This window comes from Stomoxys calcitrans, chromosome 2 (genome assembly GCF_963082655.1).
Source record: "Stomoxys calcitrans chromosome 2, idStoCalc2.1, whole genome shotgun sequence".
NCBI classification, from domain to species: domain Eukaryota; kingdom Metazoa; phylum Arthropoda; class Insecta; order Diptera; family Muscidae; genus Stomoxys; species Stomoxys calcitrans.
In genome coordinates, this window is record NC_081553.1 from 159796222 (window position 1) to 159822304 (window position 26083).

At 40.1% G+C, this 26083-nt stretch overlaps 2 protein-coding genes across 2 annotated transcripts in view; one reads left to right on the top strand and one right to left on the bottom strand.

Annotated features, from left to right (window-relative positions):
- Positions 1-26083, top strand: part of LOC106094883 (rabankyrin-5) — a 52348-nt gene that overhangs the window by 14837 nt on the left and 11428 nt on the right. The window contains exons 3-4 of the mRNA XM_059364014.1: positions 25757-25891; positions 25951-26045. Of these exons, the coding sequence (XP_059219997.1) occupies positions 25757-25891; positions 25951-26045 (230 nt within the window). The remainder of the gene's footprint in view (positions 1-25756; positions 25892-25950; positions 26046-26083) is intronic.
- Positions 2743-3756, bottom strand: LOC131995358 (uncharacterized). Its single transcript, XM_059364019.1, has 3 exons — positions 3432-3756; positions 3128-3363; positions 2743-3071 (listed from the first exon to the last, which is right to left on the bottom strand). Exons 1-3 carry the CDS (start codon positions 3511-3513, stop codon positions 2856-2858), a joined length of 534 nt encoding a protein of 177 aa, XP_059220002.1. The 5' UTR covers positions 3514-3756; the 3' UTR covers positions 2743-2855.

Consider the following 26083-nt stretch of genomic DNA (forward strand, 5'->3'; position numbering starts at 1 on the left):
CACGGCCTTAACTTGGACTGCGGCGACCCGGCTTCGGGTTAACCAAGTTTATTGACGGAAGTCCTCTGGCCTTCACCGCCAAATTGTCTGCCCTTTCATTCCCCCTTACCCCGTTATGGCCCAGCACCCAAACGATGCGGAATTTGCCATCCTCAGAGAAGGCGTTAATCTCCTTCCAACATTGTAAGACTTTTCGTGGCTTTACCGTCCTGGTTGTTATTGCCCTTATGGCAAATTTACTGTCAGTAAAGATGTTCACATTCGACGTCCTCGCGTTAGCACCACACCACTTCACGCATTCCGTGATCGCCCGAATCTCCGCCTGCAGGACCATATTATGGTCAGGCAGTCTAAAACAGATCTCAGTCCCTGTGCTCTCAATGTAGACCCCCAGGCCCACTCTGTTCTCAAGCTTTGATCCATACGTGTAACATGATCTTCCAGATGGCAATACTAGGGTTTGGTCAATCCAAGACTGTGCCGCTAGCAGCAGTGCCTCGCACTCGAGAAGTAAGGCTTCTTTTGAGAAGAAATGACGTAAGGCTTATTGGTTTGTAGGCCTCGCATAACTTTCATTGCCAGACCCGTGTCTCCCGCCAGGCTTTTGGAGTATATGCAAGTCTCAGTCACGCTGTGAAAATAGTTGCCAGACAGTCTGCCTCTTTCTGTAGTAACACCGAAAATATTCCATCAGGTCCGGATGACTTAAATGGTTTGAAGCTTCTCAAGAATTCCTTCACCATAAATTCTGTAGTGATAAACCTTCAATCAACGTCATTATTCAAAGATTCCGGTGTCTCCGTGAGCCCCGTCGTATCCTGTGGAAAATGGGTTTTCATCAAAAGCCACTACATGTGCAACATGCAATCCCGTGGCAGCCGGTTGTACGTATCTTAAGTAAGTGGGCTTCTTGGGAGTGGGTGGCTCTCTGTTCGTTAGGCTGCAATGAGACTCCTGTCGATGCGCTGCCTAATGTTTTAATATTGGGATCATTACCTATCCCAGTATTCCGAATCTTTAAGTCGGTGATGGGTCCGTCTGGGTCTGGTCCATGTTTGTTAGGCTGTGTTGGGTCTCTCGCCACTGCACTGCCTGATATTTTAGTATTAGGGTCTTTGCTTATCCTAGTCTTTCCAATATTGAGAGAGGCTGTGATTGTCTCGTCGTTAGCCCCCTGTTCGTCGGGCGGTATTGAGTCACATGTCACTGCACGGCCTGATATCTCAATATGAGAATATCTGTCTACTAGGATAGGCATTCCCAATCTTGAAAAAGAAAGCTTTGCGCCATGCCTTTAGTCTTAGCCAAACTCGTCACGGAGTCTTGTTCAATGCCAACCACGGGGAGAGTTCCTTCCTCCTTCTCCTCCCTGTGGAAGACCTCCCACTTCTCTGCGACCAATCATTGGTTTTACTTGCCCAAGAATCCCAACACGCCTCCCTTGCAAATTTTCTGGCCCGTCGCCTTTGTGAGCTGGGGGATGTCCATCTTTCTCACCTGGTCGAGCTTTGCGCCCTCCCAGGGAGCGTGGATACCTCTGACGAGCTGTTTGACAGTATCAATACATTCCGCCGATGCATACTCGCAGCTCATCATTTGTATGGGTGGACCCTCTTCAGAGCTCCGCACATGTTTGAAAATCTCTTCGTTAATCAGATGCTCCACTTGGGACCGATGATCTGTTGGAATCCTACCGGATGCACAGCCGATATTGATGACTGCATAAGTCAGCTCATCTCTGTTGTGCTTCCTTGCCACTCTGGCATAAGAGGGCGGCTCCTTACCATTCTCTGCGACCATCTTCCCCTTCCGTGATGGCTGTTGCCTCCGTTTGGAAGTCACAGTCCTCCATGAAGACTCAGGGGCCGTGCGCGCTTTCTTTGTTCCTGTTCCGATTTTGTCCACCTCCGCAGGAAACTGTCTGTAGTCTCTTGTGCGGGCTTGGCTGGCTTGGTTTCCCAGAGTACTTGAAAGCGGGGAGCTCTTTCTTCTTCAGCATTTTGACAGTGTTATGTTCTTCGGGAGATCTGATTCTTTTTCCAGCTTCCGAATGATAGTCCTATCCCTTCCAGCATCCTGCACTTTCGCCCGTCTGCGCTGCCGGTACATACTCCTCTGTCAACTTCGTCGTGCCCGCATCGCCTTCTCGGTCTGCTTGTGAGCTTAGCAAAGCCATCACTCACTTCTGATGTCATCCCGCTGCTCTCATCTCTCGATTCGTCTGAAATGAATCCTAGTCGGAAACACCACCTTTACTTAAAGGCTGGGGACAAACTGGGCATCCTTCTGGTTTATCCGTCTCCTCCTCATTTATTAGTCTAAGTCTTAGTTGTGCGCCTAAGGCATTACTCTCGACTACAGGTGCCAAGGCACCAACACCTATAGGAGGGAAGGACAACACGCTACGATCTTCGCAGCTGTTTGGTCTTTGGAGTCCATTTCTAGCCTACTCCAAAAAGGCTTTTAAATTTTTCGTAATAGGTAGTACCTATTCCGAGATACGGATATTTTTTTCTTTAAGATGCGAAATAAAAACACATCCGCTCCACTCAACGACTACAATTCAAATATTGTCTCTTACAAATAATACATTTCGTGTATTGTATGATTTAGTATCTGCCTCAAGGTAGACCTATTCCGTGATACGGAAATTTTTTTTCTCTGAGAAGCGAAATAAAAACACGTCCGCTCCACTCAACGGCTACAATTCAAATATTGTCTCTCACAAATAATACATTTCATGTACTGTATGATTTAGTATCTGCCTCAAGTTTTGTTTTATTTCGCAGTCCCTTTAATTGTTGTAAAGTGATATATGTTTAGTACTGTCATTTGGTTTGTGTTATTTCAGATCCTTAAAAATAATTTTTCAATAAAATAATAATAATTAAAAATACGAATGTTTTCGTTTTTGCTTCCATTGTTGGTCGATTTGCAAAATTGCATAAATGACCGCGGCAATAACAGCTCATTTTCGTTGACGCTAATAAATCATTTGGCTCTACTATGCAGCCTTCTGGATAGACTTCTTTGACAAAATCATTCGGAACCCAATTTTTGTTTTCCAGTTTCTGAAAGTAAAATTGTTAGAGTGCCAATTGTTTTTGTTAGATTGGTTAATACTTACGTATTCTGTATACTTTTGTTGTGCACAGCTCAGCGTGGTTGTCTGTTGTTTAATACCATGTTTTAAATACATTGTATGAACTGTTCGCAAACACATGGTAGAGAATGGGCATTCCACAACAAACCTTGATGAGCCATCAAATTTTGAGCATATTGGGATTACATCGTTGTGAGTATTAGTTTTAGTTTCATCGTTTGTAACCCCACAGCTAAAGCATTGAAGAGCAATCGATCTATCTATTACACCAGAGTAAATTTGTTTAGACAATGTGTGCAGTTAGTTTATATTTGTCCGTTGTATGTACCTGCCAAAAGGCCAGAGATGACTAAAATTTGTATTATTTTTATAGAAAATCCTTGATGTAACGCGGCTGCAGTCTTAGCCATAATTTGTTGCGGTGCTGCTCGATTTGAGAGCTCTCTCACTCTGAATATCGCTGGTTTTAATGGAAAAAAACTTTAACGTATTTTGCAACAAACTCAAAAATTATGTTCTAAATGTGTAGAGTACGACGCGTGAAACATTTTCCTTATCGGGTTTATTTCCATTTCCTATACACATAAGAAATGTACATCTGAGCTCTGCACTTTATTTTGAAACGCCTAATTGAATATCACTTTGAACTTCGAGAACGCAATCACCAGAATGTTTTAACATTGAAACATTTAATCTTTTTATAGAAAGTGGTTAGTGTGTATATACATATATTGTCTTGAAATAGGCATACATCTTATGGGTTTTATTCATTTAAATCTGGTGATTCATAAGCATATATATATTTTTTTTTAAATATATGTCTGTTTTAAATAAATTACAATACAATGTACTGGCCGGAAATGGTTTCGACAGTACAAATGTGTAATTTATAATTTGGATGTAAATCACAAACATATTTTAAGCAGTATATTTTGCCGTGCGATGCAGATATAGTTATTTGGCTAGTAATGTTTACCCCATAAATGGTCCGTTACATATAGCAGCATGCAAAAAATCGTTTTCCATAGAGGAAATTTTCGACAAATATACTTCTTCTGTGGGATGTGAGGAGTTTGCCTCCGCTAACTAACACATGTATTAGCGATTTCAATTGGTTTTTCTTTCTTTTTTTGTGGTTGTTGTTGTTGTAGCTATATTTGTTCGTGAAGGTAGCGATCCCCGTCAAACTCCAATAGATAACAAACTCGTTCCGGTCCATAGGACCGATTGCCGCCGCTGGAACGTTATGTTATGGCCATTGAATATTTAACCCGGATCGCCCTGGTGTTGCCATATGGCAAAGGTACACGCAGTTTTCTGACTGTTAAATACTGTAAAAATCGGTTTGTGCTGATTGCGAGAATATGTATTTTTCTGAATAGTGAGAGGTGCCTCTTTTTAAAAAACGCTCGTTTGTTTAAGTCAAAAAAGCATACAAAATTTGACAAATTATGCAAAATTTTGGGTTTTCAAGAGAGATTTGAGGTTGTTGTTGTAGCATTGTGTTGTAGACTGAGTAGAGCTGGCAAACTATCAATATTCGCAACATTCGATATTTTTCAAAAAAAAAAAAAATATATTGATAACTATCGATGCTATTGTTAATTTCAGTAACTTTAAAGTAAAAAGGCGTTAAGTTCGACCCGGCCGAACTTTGGGTACCCACCACCTCGGGTATATACGTAAACCACCTTTCGTCAAAATCTGATGAAAAATGCATACCTTATGCCCCATAGCAGCCATATCGAAATATGTTCCGATTTGGACCAAATACTAATAAGTACAAGTCATTGTTCAATTGTGTATAACAAAATATTGGTCTTTTTAGTAGCTATATCTAAAAATAAATCGATCTGAACCATATACGACACGGATGTCGAAAAGCCTATCATAAGTCACTGTGTTAAATTTCAGTGAAATCGGATTATAATTGCGGTTTTTATGAAACCAAGACTTAAAATCGATATATCGGTCAATATGGCAGCTATATCCAAATCTGGACTGATTTAGGCCAAGTTTCAAAAAAATGACGAAAAGCCTAACACAACTCACTGTCCCAAATTTCGGCGAAATCGGACAATAAATGCGCCTTTAAGGCCCCAAAACCTTAAATGGAGAGATCGGTCTATATAGCAGTTATATTCAAATCTAGACCGATCTGTGCCATATTGCAGAAGTATTTCGAAGAGCCTAACACAACTTACTGTCCCAAATTGCGGCGATATTGGAGAATAAATGCGCCTTTTATGGGCCCAAAGCCTTAAATCGAGAGATCGGTCTATATGGCAGCTATATCCAAATCTGGACCGACCTAAGCCAAATTGAAGAAGGATGTCGAAGGCTTTAACGCAATTTACTATCCCAAATTTTGGCAAAATCGGACAATAAATGCGCCTTTTATGGGCCCAAGACCTTAAATCAAGAGATCAGTCTATATGGCAGCTATATCCAAATCTGGACCAATCTTGGCCAAATTGAAGAAAGTTGTCGAGTGGCCTTACACAACTCACTATACCAAATTTCGGCAAAATCGGATAATAAATGTGGCTTTTATGGGCCTAAGAACCTAAATCGGTAGATCGTTCTATATGACAGCTAAATCCAAATCTGGACCGATCTGGGCCAAATTGAAGAAGGATGTCGAACTCACAACTCACTGTCACAAAGTTCAGCAAAATCGGATGATAAATATGGCTTTTATGGGTCTAAGACCCTAAATCGGAGGATCGGTCTATATGGGGGCTATATCAAGATATAGTCCGATATTGCCCATCTTCGAACTTAACCTGCTTAGGGACAAAAAAAGAATATTGTCAAAGTTTCATTTGATTTCAACAGACAGACGGACGGACATGGCTAGATCGTCTTAGATTTTTACGCTGATCAAGAATATATATACTTTTAGGATTGGAAATAATATTTCGATGTGTTGCAAACGGAATGACAAAATGAAAATGAATATTTTGCAAAATAAAACTAGAAAAGCAAAATAGTGCGGTAGGAATATAGGCAAGTTGACCGACGAACTGTCAAGCAAGCGTCCTTGGAAAAGTTATAAGTAGGCCGTCTGCCTGAAGGAATTCAGAGGCAAATCAGACTTTACCAGACGCAAGTTCATACATACTGCTGGCAAATGCTATCACCAGGAAGTTAACTTAATGAACCACATAACATCGGCCCAAAAGAAGATCAATGAGTTTGCTTGCAAAGAGTTTGAACACTCTTTGCCCTTACCCTCAAGGAAAGGCTTCGGTAACATGCAAGTCCACGCGAGTACACGAGTCCGCAATGATATATTAATGCCTTTTGCAATTGCAGTTGAACCAGCACATGATGAGCCACCATCAGGACGCCTCCAAGCAGTTCAAATGTGAGAAAGGTTGAAAGCTCACATGCAGGAACATTACATCGAAAAGTAACCAAACAAGAGGGTGGAAATTCCCCCCTCCTGGACTCTTTTTCTACATATTGGGTTTACAATTATTCGTAGCCCTTTTATTTTCGGCAATATTACTGGCAAGGCTGCGAGAAATAATTTTGTGGATCATTTTAACCCTCAATCGACTCACTTAAGGGGTCTTTTTGGTCCCTTTTTTTTAAAAGCATTAAAAATCTTTTTAAATTTACTTTTGGCTGGTCAAAATATTCTACGAAAATGTTCACCATAAAATTATACTATAGGTTTCTATTCACATCTAAACCCAAAACTAAACCTGAACGCCAGTAATCACAAAAATTGTAAAGTACATTTTAGGGTTAAAGTAATACTTTTTGAAAATTGGCGCTAAACGCCAATAAAACTTTTATTTTTGGAGGATGATGTCAAAAATGTTTCTTACCACATTGGCCTACAAGTTACTGAACAACAAAAATCTCTATATATGAAACATATCGTGAAAATATCGTTAACAATTTCGACAAAAACACAAAATTGTAATCAACCTTTTCTGCTTGAATTTCTGTCTTAATATTTTCAAGTTTGTGCATGAAAGTTCATTTTTGAGAAATTGTCTCAAAGGAAGAAATATTATTCATCAAATTTCACTAGAACTTTTAAATTGGATATAAAACTGTTAACTGTTAAAAAATTAAAATACAAATTTCATGCAAAAATTATTTGCTGACATCAAAATCTCCTACACTATTCTACTTAAGGGCATAGTGTCAAAGGATGAAATATCCCACATCAAATTTAACTATGAGTCCCCAAAGAAATGAAATCTGTAATTACAATATAATTCACATAAGTACCGCCCATAATATATGCATAAAAATAAGTATCTTAAAATTTGGTAAATTTTATATTTTTCTGAACTCATTGCATCAAAATCTCAAAATCTTCACTTAAAGAGGATGATCTCAATGAAAGAAATGTTCCAAATCGAATTTCACAAGAGGTTCCCCAAGAAAAGAAGTTACATATATTAGTAAAATATACTACATTTTGATACTTTTTAGAGTATTTTTTAACTTATAAAACTAAAAAACTTATAAAACTTAAAAACCTAAATCCCTGTTGGCCACCCGGTAGCCGAGTTGGTAGCGTGTTTGTATTGCCAATGCGGGGATCGTGGATTTGATTTTCACCAGAGGCCTTGTTCTGTCTCTACAGTTGCTATGACTTTTAACTGCCGAGCTCAGCATGGTCCAAATCGGCCAATAACCCCATATATCTACACCCATGGAAAAAATTGAGCACGGCGTTGACAAAGTGGCCACATTCGTTCATAAAAGCGAATCAACACACAGATGTTATTAGATCAACAACAAATATTTATAAACCAACAACAGTTATGTTGAACAAAACGTCCACAGACGTTCACATTCTGACAACTTCTACTGCACAGTTTATTTAAAGAACACAAAAAGATTTTGTGTGCCGATGAGTATCGAACCTGTGTTCCATCAATCTCATAGTGTGTTTACAAACGCCTTACCACATTGCACCACGGCCGGCTATACACATGCAAGGTTTTAAGAGTCATTTAAACTTAAGGTTGGTATACATACACATTTCGAAGGGATGATGTCCCCAACTGTCATTGCATGAATCAACAACGCTTGTTCACAAAATCATTCACGCTTGTTGACAATATTTCCAACAACGCCCGTGTATGATAATGGCAACGTTGGCGCAAGGTTTTGAAACATATTTTTCCTATCTGCGTAGGTGCTCAAAATCTCACCTTCAGACATTTTATTAGATTATTCACCGATTCGAACTAATGCTTAGCATACAGTAGCATGTTATAATAACCCAAGATACAAGTTAAAAATATATATTTGGGAGACCTCATTAAAACTTATATAAATTAAAATAATTAACTTTTGCAAAATTTTGAGCAGTATTTAAGCATGTTTTCGTGTTTAGCCAAAACTCCTACAATATTAATGTCAAAAGTGTTCAATTAAATAATTAAAATGATATTGCTCGCATATTGCCAGTAATATTGCCCAATAGACTATAATCCTAAAATGAAAGGATTACAAATTATCGTAAGCCGAATATTTAGAAATTCCCATCTCTTTTGGAAGTTTTTTAATTGAAATTATTTAATATTGAAAAGCACAATTTTTTGTGCTGTTCGCTGTTTTACTGTTGGCGTCCTTTAGTCAGCTTTGATTTTTTATTTCATTTTGCAACTGGCGAAACTTTGTCCAAATATCGATAATACCATCGATATTTTGCCAGCTGTAACACTGAGGATGTTGAGGGTGTTTTGAAATGTTGTATAAATTTTTATTGACAATTTTTAGATTTTTACCTTTTTTATGTTGATAAAGCTGATCGTTGCCATGTGGCCAGAAATTGTCCGTGTGAAGGCTTAGGTTTCCGACTGTTAAACAGTTGTAAACGTCGAAAACGTCACATCTTATATATAAAAATCAATTTGTGTTTGTTTGTAGATTTATTTATATGTTTGTGTGTTGCTTATAGACTCAGAAACGGCTGAACCGATTTTCTTGAAATCTTGAAAATAGGGTACCTCCCCCTTACCCAAATTTTCAGAAACACCAGATCTCGGAAATGGGTGGTGCGATTTAAGCCAAATTTTGTTTGCTCTCATATAGTACCTTAAAAATAAAAATTTGGTATCCAAATTTCGGATGGGGTACCTAGGGGGACTGCCTCACCCTAAAACCTACCAAACATATATTTACACCAATCACGACAATATGGGACTCAAATAAAAGGTATTTAGGATAAGAAAACGTATCTGATATCCAATTTTCGGACCAAGTGCTAGGGGGACCACCAATCACGACAATATGGGACTCAAATAAAAGGTATTTAGGATAAGAAAACGTATCTGATATCCAATTGTCGGACCAAGTGCTAGGGGGACCACACCAACCCCCAAAACACCCCTAAATCGGACATATTTACCGACCATAGCAATATGGGACTCAAATAAAAGGTATTTACGAGTAGAATACGAAACTTAAATCCAAATGTGGGACAAAGTTTCTGGCCCAAAACACCGCCAAACAGGACTTATTTACTGACCATGGTAATATGGGGCTTAAATAAAAGGTATTTGAATGTAGAATACGAATCTGTTATCCAAGTATGGGACCAAGTGTTTGGGGGGCCGCCCCTCACCAAAAACATACCCCAAAGGGGACAAATTTACGACCATAGAAATATGGGGCTCAAATGAAAGGTCTTTGGGAGTAAAGCACGAATTTGATATCGATATTCGGGAAAACTGTCTACGGGGCTACGAACCCCACAACACCACCCAAATAGTGAGTATTTTCTAACTATTGCAATATGAGGCTCAAATAAGAGGATTTTTAAAGTGGAAAACGAATCCGATATATATTTTCAAGGCCAACTCACTGAGTGGCCGCCCATCCCACAAAACACCCCCCAAGCCGGTCATGTTTGCCGACTATGGAAATATGGGGCTCAAATTAAAGGTATTTGGGAGTAGACCACGTATCTGATATCAACATTAGGAACCAACTGTCTAGGGGACGTTGGGTCTCTTTACGACCCAAGACAATTTGGGTCGTAAAGAGAGTGGAACTAAATATTTATAGTTTTTAGGGCCAATACCCCAAACCGGATATATTTGCTGACTTTTGCAATAAGGAGTTTAAATAAGCTTTGAAAACGAATTTGATATCCAATTTTGAGGCCAATGGCAATATGGGGTTCAAATAAATGATATATATTGGGTTGCCCAAAAAGTAATTGCGGATTTTTTAAAAGAAAGTAAATGCATTTTTAATAAAACTTAGAATGAACTTTAATCAAATATACTTTTTTTACCCTGTTTTCCTAAAGCAATCTAAAAGTAACAGCTGATAACTGACAGAAGAAAGAATGCAATTATAGAGTCACAAGCTGTGAAAAAATTTATCAACGCCGACTATATGAAAAATCCGCAATTACTTTTTGGGCAACCCAATAGATATATGAGTATAGAGCGCGTTGCTGATATATTTTCCGGGCTTAGTGTTTGGGGGACCACCCCAATCCCCAAAACACCCCTAAATCGGGCATATTTACCGACCATGTCAATGTGGAGCTTAAATGAAAGGTTTTGAGGGGTAGAGCAAGAATTGATACCCTTTTCGGGACCAATTTTCTGGGGGTCTATCCCTTTCCCAAAATACCAGACAAACAGCCATTTTTCCTCCTCTTAAGCCAATGGGAATATTGGTTTTAAATAAATGGTATTTGAGAAAAGAGCACGATGCTGATATTTTTTCAGGGCCAAGTATCTGGAGGACCACCTCTCCCCCGAAAACATCACTATATCAGACATCATGGGAATATCGGGCTGAAATGAAGTATTTTAAGAATGGAGTGCACTTTACATCCAAACTTCAATTCGTAGGCCAATAAAGATCATATGGGATTCAGATAAAGGCACTTATATTGTAAAACTGTTAGTCAAGTAAGCATGGTATTTCACTAAAAGATCTTTAATTGTCGAAAATAAATGTTCCAAGGAAACTTTTGTTCCATATAAGGTAAAAGAAGGCGCAGCGGAGCGAGCCCGGGTCAGCTAGTAAGACATATAAAAAGAAGTAAACGTCCTAAACCTCGAAGAAGCTTTGCTATTTGCATAGTTTCGACTTCATTTAATTGCTTTAGATTGGTCTGGTTGTTATAGCGCCTACATAAATATTTTAAAATTTTATGATAAAAAGTTTTTTTTAAGTCGGGCTATAGTTGACCTTTTATTCGTTAATTGTTGTTTCTAGTTAGGCTCGAGGACATATGTAAAGAAATTTTTGTAATTAAAAAAATGTATATATTTTTTAATTATTAATTTTATTTGTTCTTGACAATATTTCGATAATCGTCTATTATCGTCCTTAGGGATTGACTGCTTCCTTTAATACATAAAACAAGAAAAATCAACACAAAAATTATCTAAGCAAAATTTTGCAACGAAAACTTCTAAAATTATTGGTTACAGTTTGACATGTTCTCCACGAAGTTACTATTACAACTAAAGACCAGCTTGACGAAGAGAAAGTTCTTTGCCTGTATTTTTGTATAGCATTTCTATAAATATGTGCACAGTGGCAGAAAAGACAAATTCCTATTAGACACAGTGGGAGAAGTGCTGATAAGGAAAGCAAAACTGTGGCGTTATTAAAAGACGACTACGAAACGAAACTGAAGAATATTTTATGCGATATTTCATCAGGACTGCAGACTAAAAATAATAATTTCGTGGAGAAATTATTAAGATTAAAAATAATAGACGTAATGGAAAAGAACAAAATGACCAGTAACATAGCGACGGCTCTAAGAATATACGTGTTACCATAAATCCACAAAGAAGGGACCCCCGATATGTTTATCAATTAATTCCCCTGCTTACAAATTATCAAAATTTATAGTTGGCATTTTAAGAAACTTGACGTTAGCATCTGCATATAGTGTAAAGGACGCCATTGAGTTTAGGAACTACTGAAATATAAGACGACGCAATGCTAGTGCCATACGATGTGGTATCACTTTTTCCGATCATTCCGGTCAATTCGGCCATAAAACAATGGGATAATGTAAAGCAGCACACGAAAATACCAAAGGATTTATTTATCGACATATGGACTTTCTGTATTAAAGTTACAAGATGCTTCTTGTATGATGAGAAGGTCTATGAGCAAAGGGAAGAACTGCTCATGAATTCGCCAGCCTCCAATTATTGCTAACATTATTATGGAAATATTTAATACATTAAATAACTTCTGTAATGGAAAAACTGACACTCAAGCCCAAAGTATAAACCAAATATGTAGATGGCATTTTCTAAATTTTGAAAAAGACGGAAGTCCAGAATACTCTAGGTGCACTCTATTCGTTCGATAGGCATATAGAATTAATAATGGAGAAGGAGGTAGTTAATAATTCGACAAAGACTTCATATTAATTGGTACCAGAAACCTACAGCCTCTGAGAGGCTTCTTGATTTCAACTCGAGAAACCCCCGACAAACAATTATTAATACAGCAACCAATTTCATTCGATGGGTACTAAATATAAGCGACACGAGTAACCAGAAAGGAAACAAAAGAAAAATTCGGTATATACTAAAAATGTACGATTTTCCGTGGAGAACCATAGACAACAAGAACGAACAGTACAAAGTAAACCAAAAATTTATAAACCCTTAGCATACATTGAAAATTTTCCGACCAATAGATGTTTCAGCAAGACCAAGTCCAAAATGACGAAAGAGGACAAGGCGAATTTTGTATATAGAATAAAATGCAATGGTGACGAGTCGGTACATGACGGGACAACGAAGACAAAAATTAAATCGAGACTTTCAGGTCATAAATCGGATCAGAATGCCACTGGAAGACCCTTGGAGCAAAAGACGGCACTGGCAGCTCATTGCGCGTAAACAGGACACAAACCCGATTTACAAACGGTGCATATGTTGACATAGGAGAACATCACAAGGCAATCCCATGGCAGCCGGTTGTACGCACCGGATTGACCCGATGGAATCTTCATCGGCAAGGGCTGCCGCCTCAGTGTACGTGTTCGTCTTTTTTCGTCATTGGAGAGGTACATCCCGGTTCTGTTCCGTTTGCCAGAACCGCCTTCATCATCGGTCAGTGTCGGTGAGGTGTAACCGGTGCTTGGAGTGGGTACATTTCCGTTCTTGCTCGTGCCTAACTTCGCTACGGGAGTATAGTCATACTGGCTATGTCGCTAGGTGCTGTGCGAACATAGCCAGCAGTGGGTCACAAGCTTCGCCGTCGTCGCCTTCGGCGTCCTCGTCGTCGGACTATGTGACCCCCCCGACCTCTCCCGTACGGCAATTTATGCAACGACAGCACCCTAGCCCTACTATTGCCAGGCCAGTGTCGGGAAATGTATCGTTCTTGCAGTTAAACTGCAATGGACTGCGAGGCAAGATTGATGAGATTGTAGATTTTATGAGTCGGAAGAGCATATCGGTCGCAGCGATCCAGGAGACAAAGCTGACTAACACCTGCAGCTTGCACAGTTGTCACGGCTACAATGTGCTACGTAAGGATCGCTCAAGGAATGGAGGTGGGGATTGGCCTTCGTTATACACCATTCCGTGCAGTATAGACCTATCTCGCCTGCGCTTGACGCTAGTGACCCATACATGGAATGTATGGGGGTAGCAGTCAGGTCTGGTACTGCCGAGATAGAGATATACAACGTGTATATACCGCCGGTTGGTAGCTGTGTCCCGATTAATGGCCAGGCCTACAGCCCCGACATAAGTGGGTTGCTATCTGGCCATAGTCGTCTGGTTCTGGGGGATTTTAATGCACATCACTCGTCATGGCATTCTCCCCTAGGTAACGACCAGCGTGGCATAGCTTTGGCAGAGCAGATAGATAGCTCCACGTTTTGCACGGTGAATGAGGATGCCCCCACTAGGATTACGAGGAGGTGCTGCAGCTCGCCAGACATCTCAATCGCATCCCCTGATCTCCTGAGTGACGTATCCTGGCAAGCCGTCATCTCTTTGGGGTCAGACCACCTCCCCATAATCCTCACCATCGACCGACCACCCGACTTCATAACCTCTGAGCGCCAGACGTTCATCAATTACAAGAAGGCCAATTGGACTGGCTTCAGAGAGTATACCAATCGCCGCTTCAATGAACTGCCACCCCCCTCTGATGTGCTTGTGGCCGAGAGGAAATTCCGAGACATCATCAACGCAGCAGCCGCTCGCTTTATACCAGCCGGTCGAATACCGCAAGTGCGACCCAATTTCCCGGCGCAAGCAGTGGTACTCGCAGACGAGCGTGATGGGATTCGTGCTATGGACCCCGCTAACCCCAGAATCAGCGAGCTGAATCTGGAAATAAACAGGGTAGTCAACGAACATAAGCGGAATTTGTGGCTGGAACACTTGGAGCAATGTAACTTAGGCACCGGTGCAGGCAAATTGTGGGCCACTGTTAAGTCTCTCTCGAACCCCGGTAGACGGGACGACAGGACCTCAGTCACTTTTGGCGAGTTAACCGTGACTGATCCGAAGAGATGCGCCAGGTTGTTCAACCGTCAATTTATTGTGCATCCCGAGAGAGACAGGGCAAGGAGGAGAGCCATTCGCCGTGTTCGTGGTCTCCGAGCCGATGAACAGCCATCACAATTTACCGTGGGCGAAGTTACGAATGTCATCCGTGGCGCCAAACCTTCCAAGGCGTTGGGCCCCGACGGAATCTCTACATTGATGCTGAAGAATCTGGATTTACCTGGAGTTGAGTACCTTACCACTGTCCTTAACCTGTCATTGAACACTCTTATAGTTCCCGATGTCTGGAAAATGGGCAGAGTGATCCCGCTACTGAAGCCTGGTAAAGACCCGAGTTTGGGGGAGTCGTACAGACCGATCTCCCTTCTCTCACCAGTGGCTAAGACGCTTGAGGCATTACTCCTCCCGAGCCTCGTAGGAGAATTTCCATTCGCCGAGCATCAACACGGATTTCGGAGACTGCACAGCACAACAACAGCTTTGCATGCCATCACCACACACATTTGCCGTGGCTTCAATCAACCCAGGCCATGTGATAGGACGGTCCTCGTGGCACTGGACCTATCGAAGGCATTCGACACGGTCAGCCATGCCAAATTATTTAAGGACATCGCCAACACGTCCCTCCAGCCAGGCCTGATATGTTGGGTCGCGAATTATCTGTGTGGCCGCCAGTCATTTGTGGAATTTAGGGATAAGAAGTCAAAACACCGTAGAGTGAAACAGGGAGTTCCCCAAGGTGGGGTGATATCTCCGGCTCTGTTTAACCTCTACCTATCCTCCATCCCACCTCCTCCAGACGGCATAGAGATCGTATCATATGCGGACGATTGTACGACATGGCATCAGGCCCCCCACCCATTAATGACATCTGCGATAGGTTGAACGTCTACCTCAACGAGCTTGCCTCATATTTCGCTGCAAGAAATCTGAAGATATCCGCCACCAAATCTTCAGCCACACTGTTCACTACAAATACGCGTGAGGTGAATTCTGAGCTGACTGTGATGGTCGATGGAGAAATGATTCCGACCATCAAGTGTCCCAAAATACTTGGCGTCACATTTGACAGCTCCTACACTTTCTCCCCACATGCCACAGCAATCTGCAATAAAGTCAAAAGTAGAAACAAGGTCCTCAAGTCACTCGCTGGCAGCACTTGGGGTGCAGACAAAGAAACCTTGTTGACCACGTACAAAGCAATTGGCCGGTCTGTGGTAAGTTATACAGCGCCAGTGTGGTCACGTCAACTTTGTAACACGCAGTGGAATACTATTCAGATCTGTCAGAATGCCGCCCTCCGAACTGCGACGGGCTGTCTCCTTAGTTCTCATGTGGACCACCTCCATCAGGAGACAAAGATCCTACCAGTGCGAAGACATAACTACATGCTGTCTAAGCAATACCTTTTGGGCTGTTATCGCAGAAATCATCCAAATCATCATCTTGTGGATAGATACCCACCGCCCAGAAGCCTTAAGGTAGATCTACACGATCTAGAGCGTGAGGTCCAGCGCTACAAGAGAGAACCTCTAGATCAAGCGGCATATCAAGCGGGTCTGAACAACATTCATGCAGACACGGTAGCAGACGCGTTAATTGGCTACCGGGTGAATGTAGTCCTTGGAGAACGACCGCCACCCATTACACCCGAAGAAATCGACCTCCCCCGGCAAACCAGAGTGGTTCTGGCTCAATTACGTTCCGGCAGATGCAGCCGCCTCAATTCCCACAGAGCTAGGATTGATGCCGACGTGCAAGATGTATGTCCCGATTGTAACCAGGGACCGCACGATACACGTCACCTGTTTAACTGCCCGGCCAGACCCACTCGACTCAGACCCAGATCCCTGTGGACGCATCCCATCTTAGTCGCGGAGTTCCTGGGTCTTGACACTCAACAGAATCAAGCAGACGAAAGATAGTACACAATAAACTGCTACAACAACAACAACAACAACAAGACGAGATATACACTTAAAATTTTGCACATCATAAACGTACCGGGGAAAAAAATTAACTACAAGTCAGACACAATGCACATATTTATAGAAATGTTGTACAAAAATACATGCAAAGAACTCTCCCTTCGTCAAGCTATTCTTTAGTTGTAATAGTGTAAATAAATGTAACCATTAATTTTAAAAGTTTTCATTGCAAAATTTTGCTAAGATAATTTTTTGTGTTAGTTTTTCTTGTTTTATGTACGAAAAGAAAACAGTCAATTCTTGAGGACGATTGTCGGCGATTATCAAAACATTGGAAAAAACAAATAAAATTAATAAATAACAAATATAAACATCAACATTTTTTTACATATGACCTCGAGCCATACTAGAAACAGCAATCTAAAAGTTTTACTGCGAAAATCCTATGGGGTCATAAGAGGACGAGGCTATCACTGAAAGTAAGGAAGAAGGAGGTCAGTAGAGCTTTTGGTCTCATAACCAGTGTTGTCACTGGAAAAATATTTCCTACCAAAATTTAAGAAAAATACTACCAAATTCGGCCAATACTTACCAAATGTCCTACAAACCAAAAAGGCACCATAAGTTCTTAAACCTATTAGCCATTTTGGTATTCCATTTGCAACACATCAAATTTTACATTTTCAACACTACAAAGTACTAGGTTAGGTTGAAAAGAGGGTGCAGATATTAATCCGCCCCATGCCACTATGGGAATACACCTAAGCCAGTAATCGGCTTGTTGTGCGCTCTAAAAACTATAAAGTAATCTCTAAAAACAAAATTTTAAGTTAGCAATTCCGTGCAACTTACAAAATCCTTAGTTGTTTTCCATACCACTCCCCTAAGTTGGTTCATGTCTGGTATTGTATCTCCACCTAAGTGCCGGTATGTGTTAGACGCGAAAGCCGGGCAATGACAAAGGAAATGCTCAAACGTCTCATCATCTTCCCCGCATGCTCTACACATGCTATCACTGTAGAGCCAGTGGACTACCCTCGGATTCAGGCCCCATTTCGAGCCTACGGCCCGTCTACATAGTGGCCAATATCTGTGAGCCTTCTCAGTGAGCCGAAAGGCGAAAGTAAGTATTGGTCTTATCACGCTCCTGTAGAGCCAGTGGACTATCCTCGGATTCAGGCCCCATTTCGAGCCTGCGGCCCGTCTACAGAGATATCCCAGGGAATTGTAAAGCGGACGAGCTGGCGAGAGTAGAAACTTCCCTACACATTCCAGGGATACTGGAATCTGTGGATATGCCTCTAGCGACATGTAAGCTAAGTTTTCAGGACCAGGCCCGAAGGACAACGAATGATAAATGGTTACAAAGAGGGGGCTTGCAAAACTATGTGGCCTCATCTAGACTTGAAGAGGTCTACCGCTTTGCTGTCATTGGCTAGAACAGACGTCTCAGTCTTCCAATGTGACATTTCCAATTCAGTTTCCTGTCCAAGATCACACCTTATTATTTGACCTTGTCAGATATTAAATTGGCCCACCTTCGTCTTCCTCGTGCAGGCATATTTCAGTCTTCTCTGGGTTAACATTGAGACCTCTGGGTCTAGCCCAGTCATACGCCATATGCAAGAATCTTTCGGCCTTTCTGCATAGTTCTTATAATACCTTAGAAGTGTTATAACATCGTCGTAGCAGACGGGTTCAAATCCCTCCTCAGTCAGCATCCGTAATAGGTCATTTATGGTGGTCACCCATAGGAGTGGCGATAAAATGCCCCCCAGTGGCGTGCCTTGTGCCACTTTCTCCCTTATACTTATGCCATGGGACACACAATTTATCCACCTGTTCCTTAGCATATGGTTTATCCAGTCTCTAAGAACCGGGTCCACACGGTGCTGGTCTAAGGATTGGATCAGTGTGTCGATCTGCACAATGTCAAAAGCCCCCACGATGTCAATGCATACCGCCAGGGTGTAAGTTTTTGCATCGAAGGATTCTCCTATTTTATGCACAACTTCGTGCAGGGCAGTCTCCACCGACCTTCCCTTGACATAGGCATGCTGTTTATATTTAAGCAGTTCGCTGGATGTCCTACTATAAACAGAACCCTTGCCTCCAGGAGTCTTTTTATTCTAAATAGAACAAAATCAAAGCCTATTGGTTTCAGCTGAACAAACAAACAAATCCAACAATTTAATAACTTTTGTTGAAATATTGCCTTTAAAAATGTCCTTGAAAATTTGTGTTCTGTGGCATTTTTTTTTTTAATTTTGGCTTTAAAGAATATTTGATTGAATAAATTCTATCTGAAAATTGCAATAAAATTTTGTCTTAAGAAAAAACTTCATTGAAATTGTGTAGGTGTTTGGAAAAAACTTCGTTAATATTATATGTTTAGAAAAAATTTCTTTAAATTTTGTATCACAGGAAAAGAATTGTTTAATTATTTTAGTGAAAATTTCACTTTCTAGTTTTTCTATACTTATCCTGCATATCCTAGGGTCGATGTTTAAAAATATTAAAAACTTGCGCATATTTTTTTAATAAGCTCAGTTTTTAAACAGTATAAAAGCCCAGTTCAGGAAAAACTTGGTCCATTAAACACCTTAGAAACTTACCTAGACGACGAAATAATTTATAAGCACATAGTTAAAAATTTTTTGTATAAATTAAAATCAATCTACGCAATATGGCCAATACTTGACAGCAAACAACCCACTATTAAAATTATCTTTGCAAAATTTCATTCGGATTGCCTCATTCGTTCCGACGGTATTGTGATTTCGTCTACCTGTTGAACGAACGGATGGACAGACGATTAAGAATATTTATTATAAATTTTTCGAGGTGTTATTAACGAAATGGAGAGATTTGAAGAAAATGCACTTTATATATAGGGCGCACCCCCTAGTTCTGAGCTCAGTAACGAGATTCTGAAGTCCGTTTCTGGGGTAACTTCCCCTCGAATCCCTAGAGATCCAAAATGTACCCTCGGGGGATGTGCTCCCTATTGTTGTCGTTGGCGCTACACAGAAATTGCCGCGTGGATGTGGCAATCGCATTTTGATGCCCTCAGGAGTAAATTCAATGTGGGCTCCCTTTACTCATCATCATCGTCCTCCTTTTCTTCATCCTAAATTTTGAATAGAAATGAAAATTGCGTTTTCATAATCTACTCCTTAATACATAATCCTCAAGAACCCGTAGGCTGTTCCCAAGTCCAGTTTTTATTTTTTGTTTTTACATATTCGTAATCTACTTGCTTATACCTTTTATTTGATACGCATATTGCCTAGGTTGGAACACCTCACCTGGTGGGTATAAAATATAGCATTTTTAAGTTCCCGGTGTTGACTACGGAGTCGAGCAATTTGCCTAGAGTCGGAATCGGAATCGAATGAAAATTGCTCGACTCTGCAGCCCTGGTTGTAACAGAACCAAACTGTGCAAAATTCAGTCCAATCGGATAAGAAGAGCTTCTAGGGGCTCAAGAAATCCAAGGACCACATTATATGAGAGCTATATCCAAATCTGAACCGAAATGGCCGATTTGGACCGTGGATTATCCAATGACTTCCATCAATTAGAAGTGCAAAATTTCGAGCAGCTAGCTTTACGCGTTTGACCGCTCTCGTAATTGCAATAGACGGACGGACGGAACTAGGTTCAACAGCTCATGGTCGAACTTAATCTTTAAGCTGTAACATAATGATTTCATACGAAATGAAATTATGAAATACCTTATCTGAATCATGTCTACCAGTTTCTTACATGACCCACAAATTTCCCTTTGTAACTGTTAAAATGGCAACTCTTTTCAACTTTCACTAACGAGGCCTGATCAAAAATAATCGTTATTATACCCACCACAGTAGGATAGGGGATATATTCATTTTGTCATTCCGTTTGCAACACATCGAAATATTCATTTCCGACCCTACGAAGTATATATATTTCGAACCGTCGTAAAATTCTAAGACGATTTAACAATGAGCTGAAATTTGGCACAAATACGTCTTTTTGATGCACGCTCATTAAGTTCTTGAACGGGCCAAATCGGACCATGCCCATGAATGCTTTATTTTTTATCCGATTTCGCTGAAATTTGAAACAGTTAGTAGCTTAAGGCTTCCCGACATTCGATGGGACTAAATTTAGATATAGATGGCATATAGACCGATCTCCCGATAAAGGGTCTGAAGCCCATAAAAGCTTTATTTATTGCCCGATTTCGCCGAAATTTGAATCAGTGGGTTAATTTAAGCCTCGCGACAACTGACCTAATCTGACCTGGTTCAGATCGGACTATATCTAGATATAGCTGCCATATAGACCGATCTCCCGATAAAGGGTCTGAAGCCCATAAAAGCTTTATTTATTACCCTATTCTGCCGAAATTTGAAACAGTAAGTTGTTTTGAACCTCCTGATATCCGAGCTTAATGTGGTTGAGGTCGGACTATATTCAGATATAGCTGCCATATAGACCGATCTGCCGATAAAGGGTATGAAGCCAATTAAGGCTTTATTTTTTAACCAATTTTGAAAGGTGAGTAGTTTTAGGCTTCCTGACATAGGACTCAAATATGATTCAGATCGGTTTAATTTTAAATATAGCCGTCATCTAGACCGATCTGCCTATAAAGGGTCTGAAGCAGATAAAAGATTTATTTATTATCCGATTTGGTTAAAATTTCAAACAGGGGGTTATTTTAAACCTCCCGACATCTAACCTAAATATGGATAAAATCGGAGTATATTTAGATATAGCTGTCATACAAATCGATCTCTATTTGGAGATCGATCGGTCTGAAGCCCATAAAAGCATAATTTTTTAACAGATTTCGCTGAAATTTGAAATAGTGAGTAGTTTAACGCCTCCCAACATAGGACTCAAATATTGTTCAGATTGGACTATATTTAGATATAGCTGCCATATACACCGATCTGCCGATAAAGGGTCTAAAGCCCATAAAAGCTTTATTTAGTACCCGATTTTGCTGAAATTTGTTACAGTGATTGTTTTGAGCCTCCCGATATCCGACCTTAATATGGTTGAGTTTGGACTATATTCAGATATAGCTGCCATTTAGACCGATCTGCCGATAAAGAGCTTGAAGCCCATAAAAACTTTATTTTTTTATCCGATTTCGCTGAAATTTGAAGCAGTGGGTAGTTTTAGATCTCCCGACATTCGTCTCAAATATGGTTTGGATAAGACTATATTTAGATATAGCTGCCATACAGACCAATCTCCTGATAAAGAGTATAAAGCCTATAAAAGCCCAGTAAGTAGTTTTAGGCCACCCGCCATCTGACCCAAATATGGTAAAGTTCGGACTGTATTTGGATATAGCTGTCATATAGACCGATATGCCGATTAAGGTTCTGAAGCTCATAAAAGCTTTATTTATTACCCGATTATGTTGAAATTTGAAATACAAAATTCAACAGTGACTTATATTTATTAAACCACTCAATGTCCGTGCCGTGAATTTGGGTGCATAAGTTATCCAATTTTCACCGGATTGTGACGAATTACATATATACCCGAGGTGGCGGGTATCCGAAGTTCGGCCCGGCCGAACTTAATGCCTTTTTACTAGTTTTCAAATTTCGTGAGTTACGTATGTTCGATTTTCGCTTATTTTCCGTTATGTTAGTACACGTTTCTGTTATGTATGGTTGGTAATATCAGCCATTTTGGATTGTCAATTTGTTTTTTTTTTTTGACAGATAAGGTTGGTGTTTTGGTGGGCTCTTTGATTTCTTACTATTAAGTTTTATCTAACCAAAAAGGGGATTACTTTGAAGGGGACAAGATAGTTATTGATGAATAAATAAATACTTTTTGAAAAAATTTAAAATAACGCCTATTTTTTTTATCAGATTATAACTTCGATGGGTTGCAAACGGAAGGACGAGGTTAGTATTACTTGGAAGGGACACGATAGTTATTAAAGAATAAATAATTGCTTTTTTTAACAAATTTAAAATAACGCTTATTTTTTGATCAGAATCGAACATAGCTGACTTGAAATAAATTGTAAAGTTAGTTCGTCTCTTGCCAGGCCTCAATACTGCACTTGTCCAACAGCATCGGAGGCGGTAAGCAGCAGAAACCCAATAAACTTATTCGACATAAACTTCATTATAGGCTTTTTCTTTTCTTGTCTTTCTTTCTGGAGTTTCTTGTTAATTCTACAGGCCACTTCTAGGAGATTTACACCGGATGGACAAAGGGACGGACGGATATGACTAGATCGATTTGGAATGTCTAGGCGATTAAGAACATTTGTACATTATGGAGTAGCAGATCAATATTTCGAGGTGTTACAAACGGAATGACTAGTACCCGCCTGCATCCTATGGTGGTGGGAATTACAAATAAAAATCATTTCATACCCAAATGAAAATTCAATTTCTGTTTGTTCATAATCACATTTTTGTTTGCTTATTTTGGAACTTAGTTGATAAGAGGGTGCGGATATAAAACCGCCCTATGCCACTATGGACATACACCTAAGCCAGTAATTGGTGGAGGGTATAAATTGGGTTGTTGTGTGCTTTAAACAATAAAAAGTAACCTCGAAAAAGAAAATCTAAGTCTGGAATTCAGTGCTACTTAAAAAAACCCCCAATTGTTTTCCATATCGCGCTCTTAAGTTGGTTCAGTTGTCTTAAGTTGTCTGGTATTGTATCCTCACCTAAAGCTGCCATTATACGATAAGACATGTCATTTGAACTAACACTTTCTGTATTCATAAGACTTGTCTTATGCACGTCGTATACGAATAGAGCGTGCTCTAATCGGTATGTATTCTCATATGTATTGTACTTTTTTTATATACATGTATGTTCGATGAAATAAAAGCATGATTTAATCGAAAAAGTTGCATATTTATTCCAACAACTTGTACAACTTTCAGAGTTGCTGTTTTTGAAATAACATATGACATGTCTTATCACCTAATGGCAGCTTAGATGGCTGTTAGCCACGAAATTAGCCACGCAATGCCATAGGAAATGCTCTAAAGTCTGATCATCTTCCCCACATACCCTACACATGCTATTACTTGCCGCACCGATTTTGCATAAGTCAGCTCGTAGTCCTATGAGTCCTGTTATGATACCGAAAGGTTGATCGCTTGATTTGGTCCTATTTTTCATTTACCTTGGAAGTGTACGAGAAAAGCAAAATTGTTAGCAGGAGTTTTATCCCATCGATAAATTAATGCCACTGTTAGTTATTACGAACTGTATTTCTTCAAAGAGAAACTGGTCCTAAAGCTGATTCGTCGAAATATTTATCAAAATAATTTAGTAGTCTACATCTATCTTCTTATATATAAAAATCAATTTGTGCTAGTTTGTCGGTTTGTTTGCTGGTTTTGACTTAAAAACGGCTGAAGCGATTTTCATGAAATTTTCGCTGATGGTTTTGGCATTTTTTTATATCTGAAGGGGGAGCGGACCCTCCCCCTTACCCTAATTTTTCAGGAACGCCAGATATCGGTGATGCGTGGTTGGATTTAAGCGAAATTTTGTGTGCTCTCTTATAGTAAACTGAAAACAAATTTCGGATGGGGTACCTAGGGTGCCGCCACACCCCCAAAACCTACCAAATATATATTTAGACCAATCACGGCAATATGGGACTCAAATGAAAGGTATTTAAGATTAGAAAAAGTATCTGATATCCAATTGTCGGACCAAGTTTTTGGGGGGACCATTCCAACTCCCCAAAACACCCCTAAATCGGACATATATATCGACCATGGAAATATGGAAAGGTATTTATGAGTAAAATGCGAATCTGATATCCAAATGTGGGACCAAATTTGGGGGTCCATCCATTCCCCAAAACACCCCCCAAACAGGACTTATTTACTGACCGTTGTAATATGGGGCTTAAATAAAAGGTATTTGAGTGTAGAATACGAGTCTGATATCCAAATGTAAGGCCAAGTGTTTGGGGGGCCGCCCCTCCCAAAAACACCCCCAAAGAGAACAAATTTATGACCATAACAATATGGGGCTCAAAAGAAAGGAGTAAAGCACGAAACTGATATCAATATTCGGGAAAAAGTGTCTATAGAGCCACCCTTTCCCCATAACACCACCCATATAGGACGTATTTGCTGACATATATTTTCAGGGCCAAGTCACTGAGTGGTCGCCCATCACTCCTAAATCGGGCTTATTTGCCGACCACGTCAAAGTGGGGCTCAAATGAAAGGTATTGGGGAGAAGAGTACGAAATTGATACCCACTTTGGGGATCAATTGAGATACTTGCACATACAAGCACACATTCTGAAGGATTTTGGAAGATCTAATCGGCCTCTAAATAGTATTGGCAAGCAATACAAAGTTTTGCTTACACTTTATGACCAAATGCCACCGCTTATGTGTCTGGTTGTCCGCTGGATGGCCTACATTATCCGTTGAAGAGTACACCGGGAAATGTGTGTCAAAGAATAGTTTTAGCGTTTCTGCACTAGACATTGTCCACACATTCACTGACTTCTGAATGTATTCTACCATAATAATAGGCTTCGAGGATAGGATCTTCCTTAGGCCCGGGACCTCGGTTGCATCCTCCACAAAGCTGCGGAATTTCATCCAGCCTTTTTAACTTTTAGCACAGCCTTATAGACGTCTGAGTCGTGTGGTGTCCTTGTGGCTTTCGCCATATTGAAGAGTTTTCTTCCTTAGACTAACCAGATCCGGGGTCCATCCGTGGCGGTCGCTGTTTGCCCCTTGGTTTGGTTCTAGGTAATGCTGACATAAGCGAGTCATTAAGGGTGCCTTCGTGACCCGCTTGACCATTATGTATATGTCCTCCGCAGTTTCCACTTCCTTTTCAAGTCTAGAGGGGATAGTCGTGCAACTTCTGTAGTATTTCATCTCAAAAAAAAAAAAAAAATGAGCGAAGGAAGTCCGGAATACCTATACCAAAAGCTAAAGTTTGGAAGACCAAACCGAAGAATAGTAATAGTCCAGCCTCGATATCGCCTGTTAATTTCAGAACGGAAAATTTTTGCAATCCGGTTGTAGATCTCTCTGCCCCCAAAGATGCAATCCTTGGGCAACGCAAAACACTTCAAACAATATTTCTTACCATTGTAACCTCGCAAACTATAATAATGAAACGATTTTTATAATGCCGAATAATGACTAGACTATTGTTTTTTTAATAAATTCCCAATATTATTAATTTCAGTTAGACGAACTTGTGAATAGTGTTGCTGAACAAGGACTTTTACCTTTGCAAATGGCTCTAATGGGTAAAAGTTTACCTATTGCTCAAACCCTTGTAAAAAATGGATCCGCAAATATCAACGCATACGACTCTAAGGTATTTTTATCAATTTTTTTGTTTATACTTCGTCGTCTAATATTGTTTTTCTCATGTAGGGAGATACTATTCTTATAGATGCCGTAAAACGCGGAGATAAATTTTCTGCCGAATTCGTTCTAAAAAATAATTGCGATTTAAATCAAACATCAAGGTATGTTAATTTTTGGAAAATAACACTCAGAACCCAGA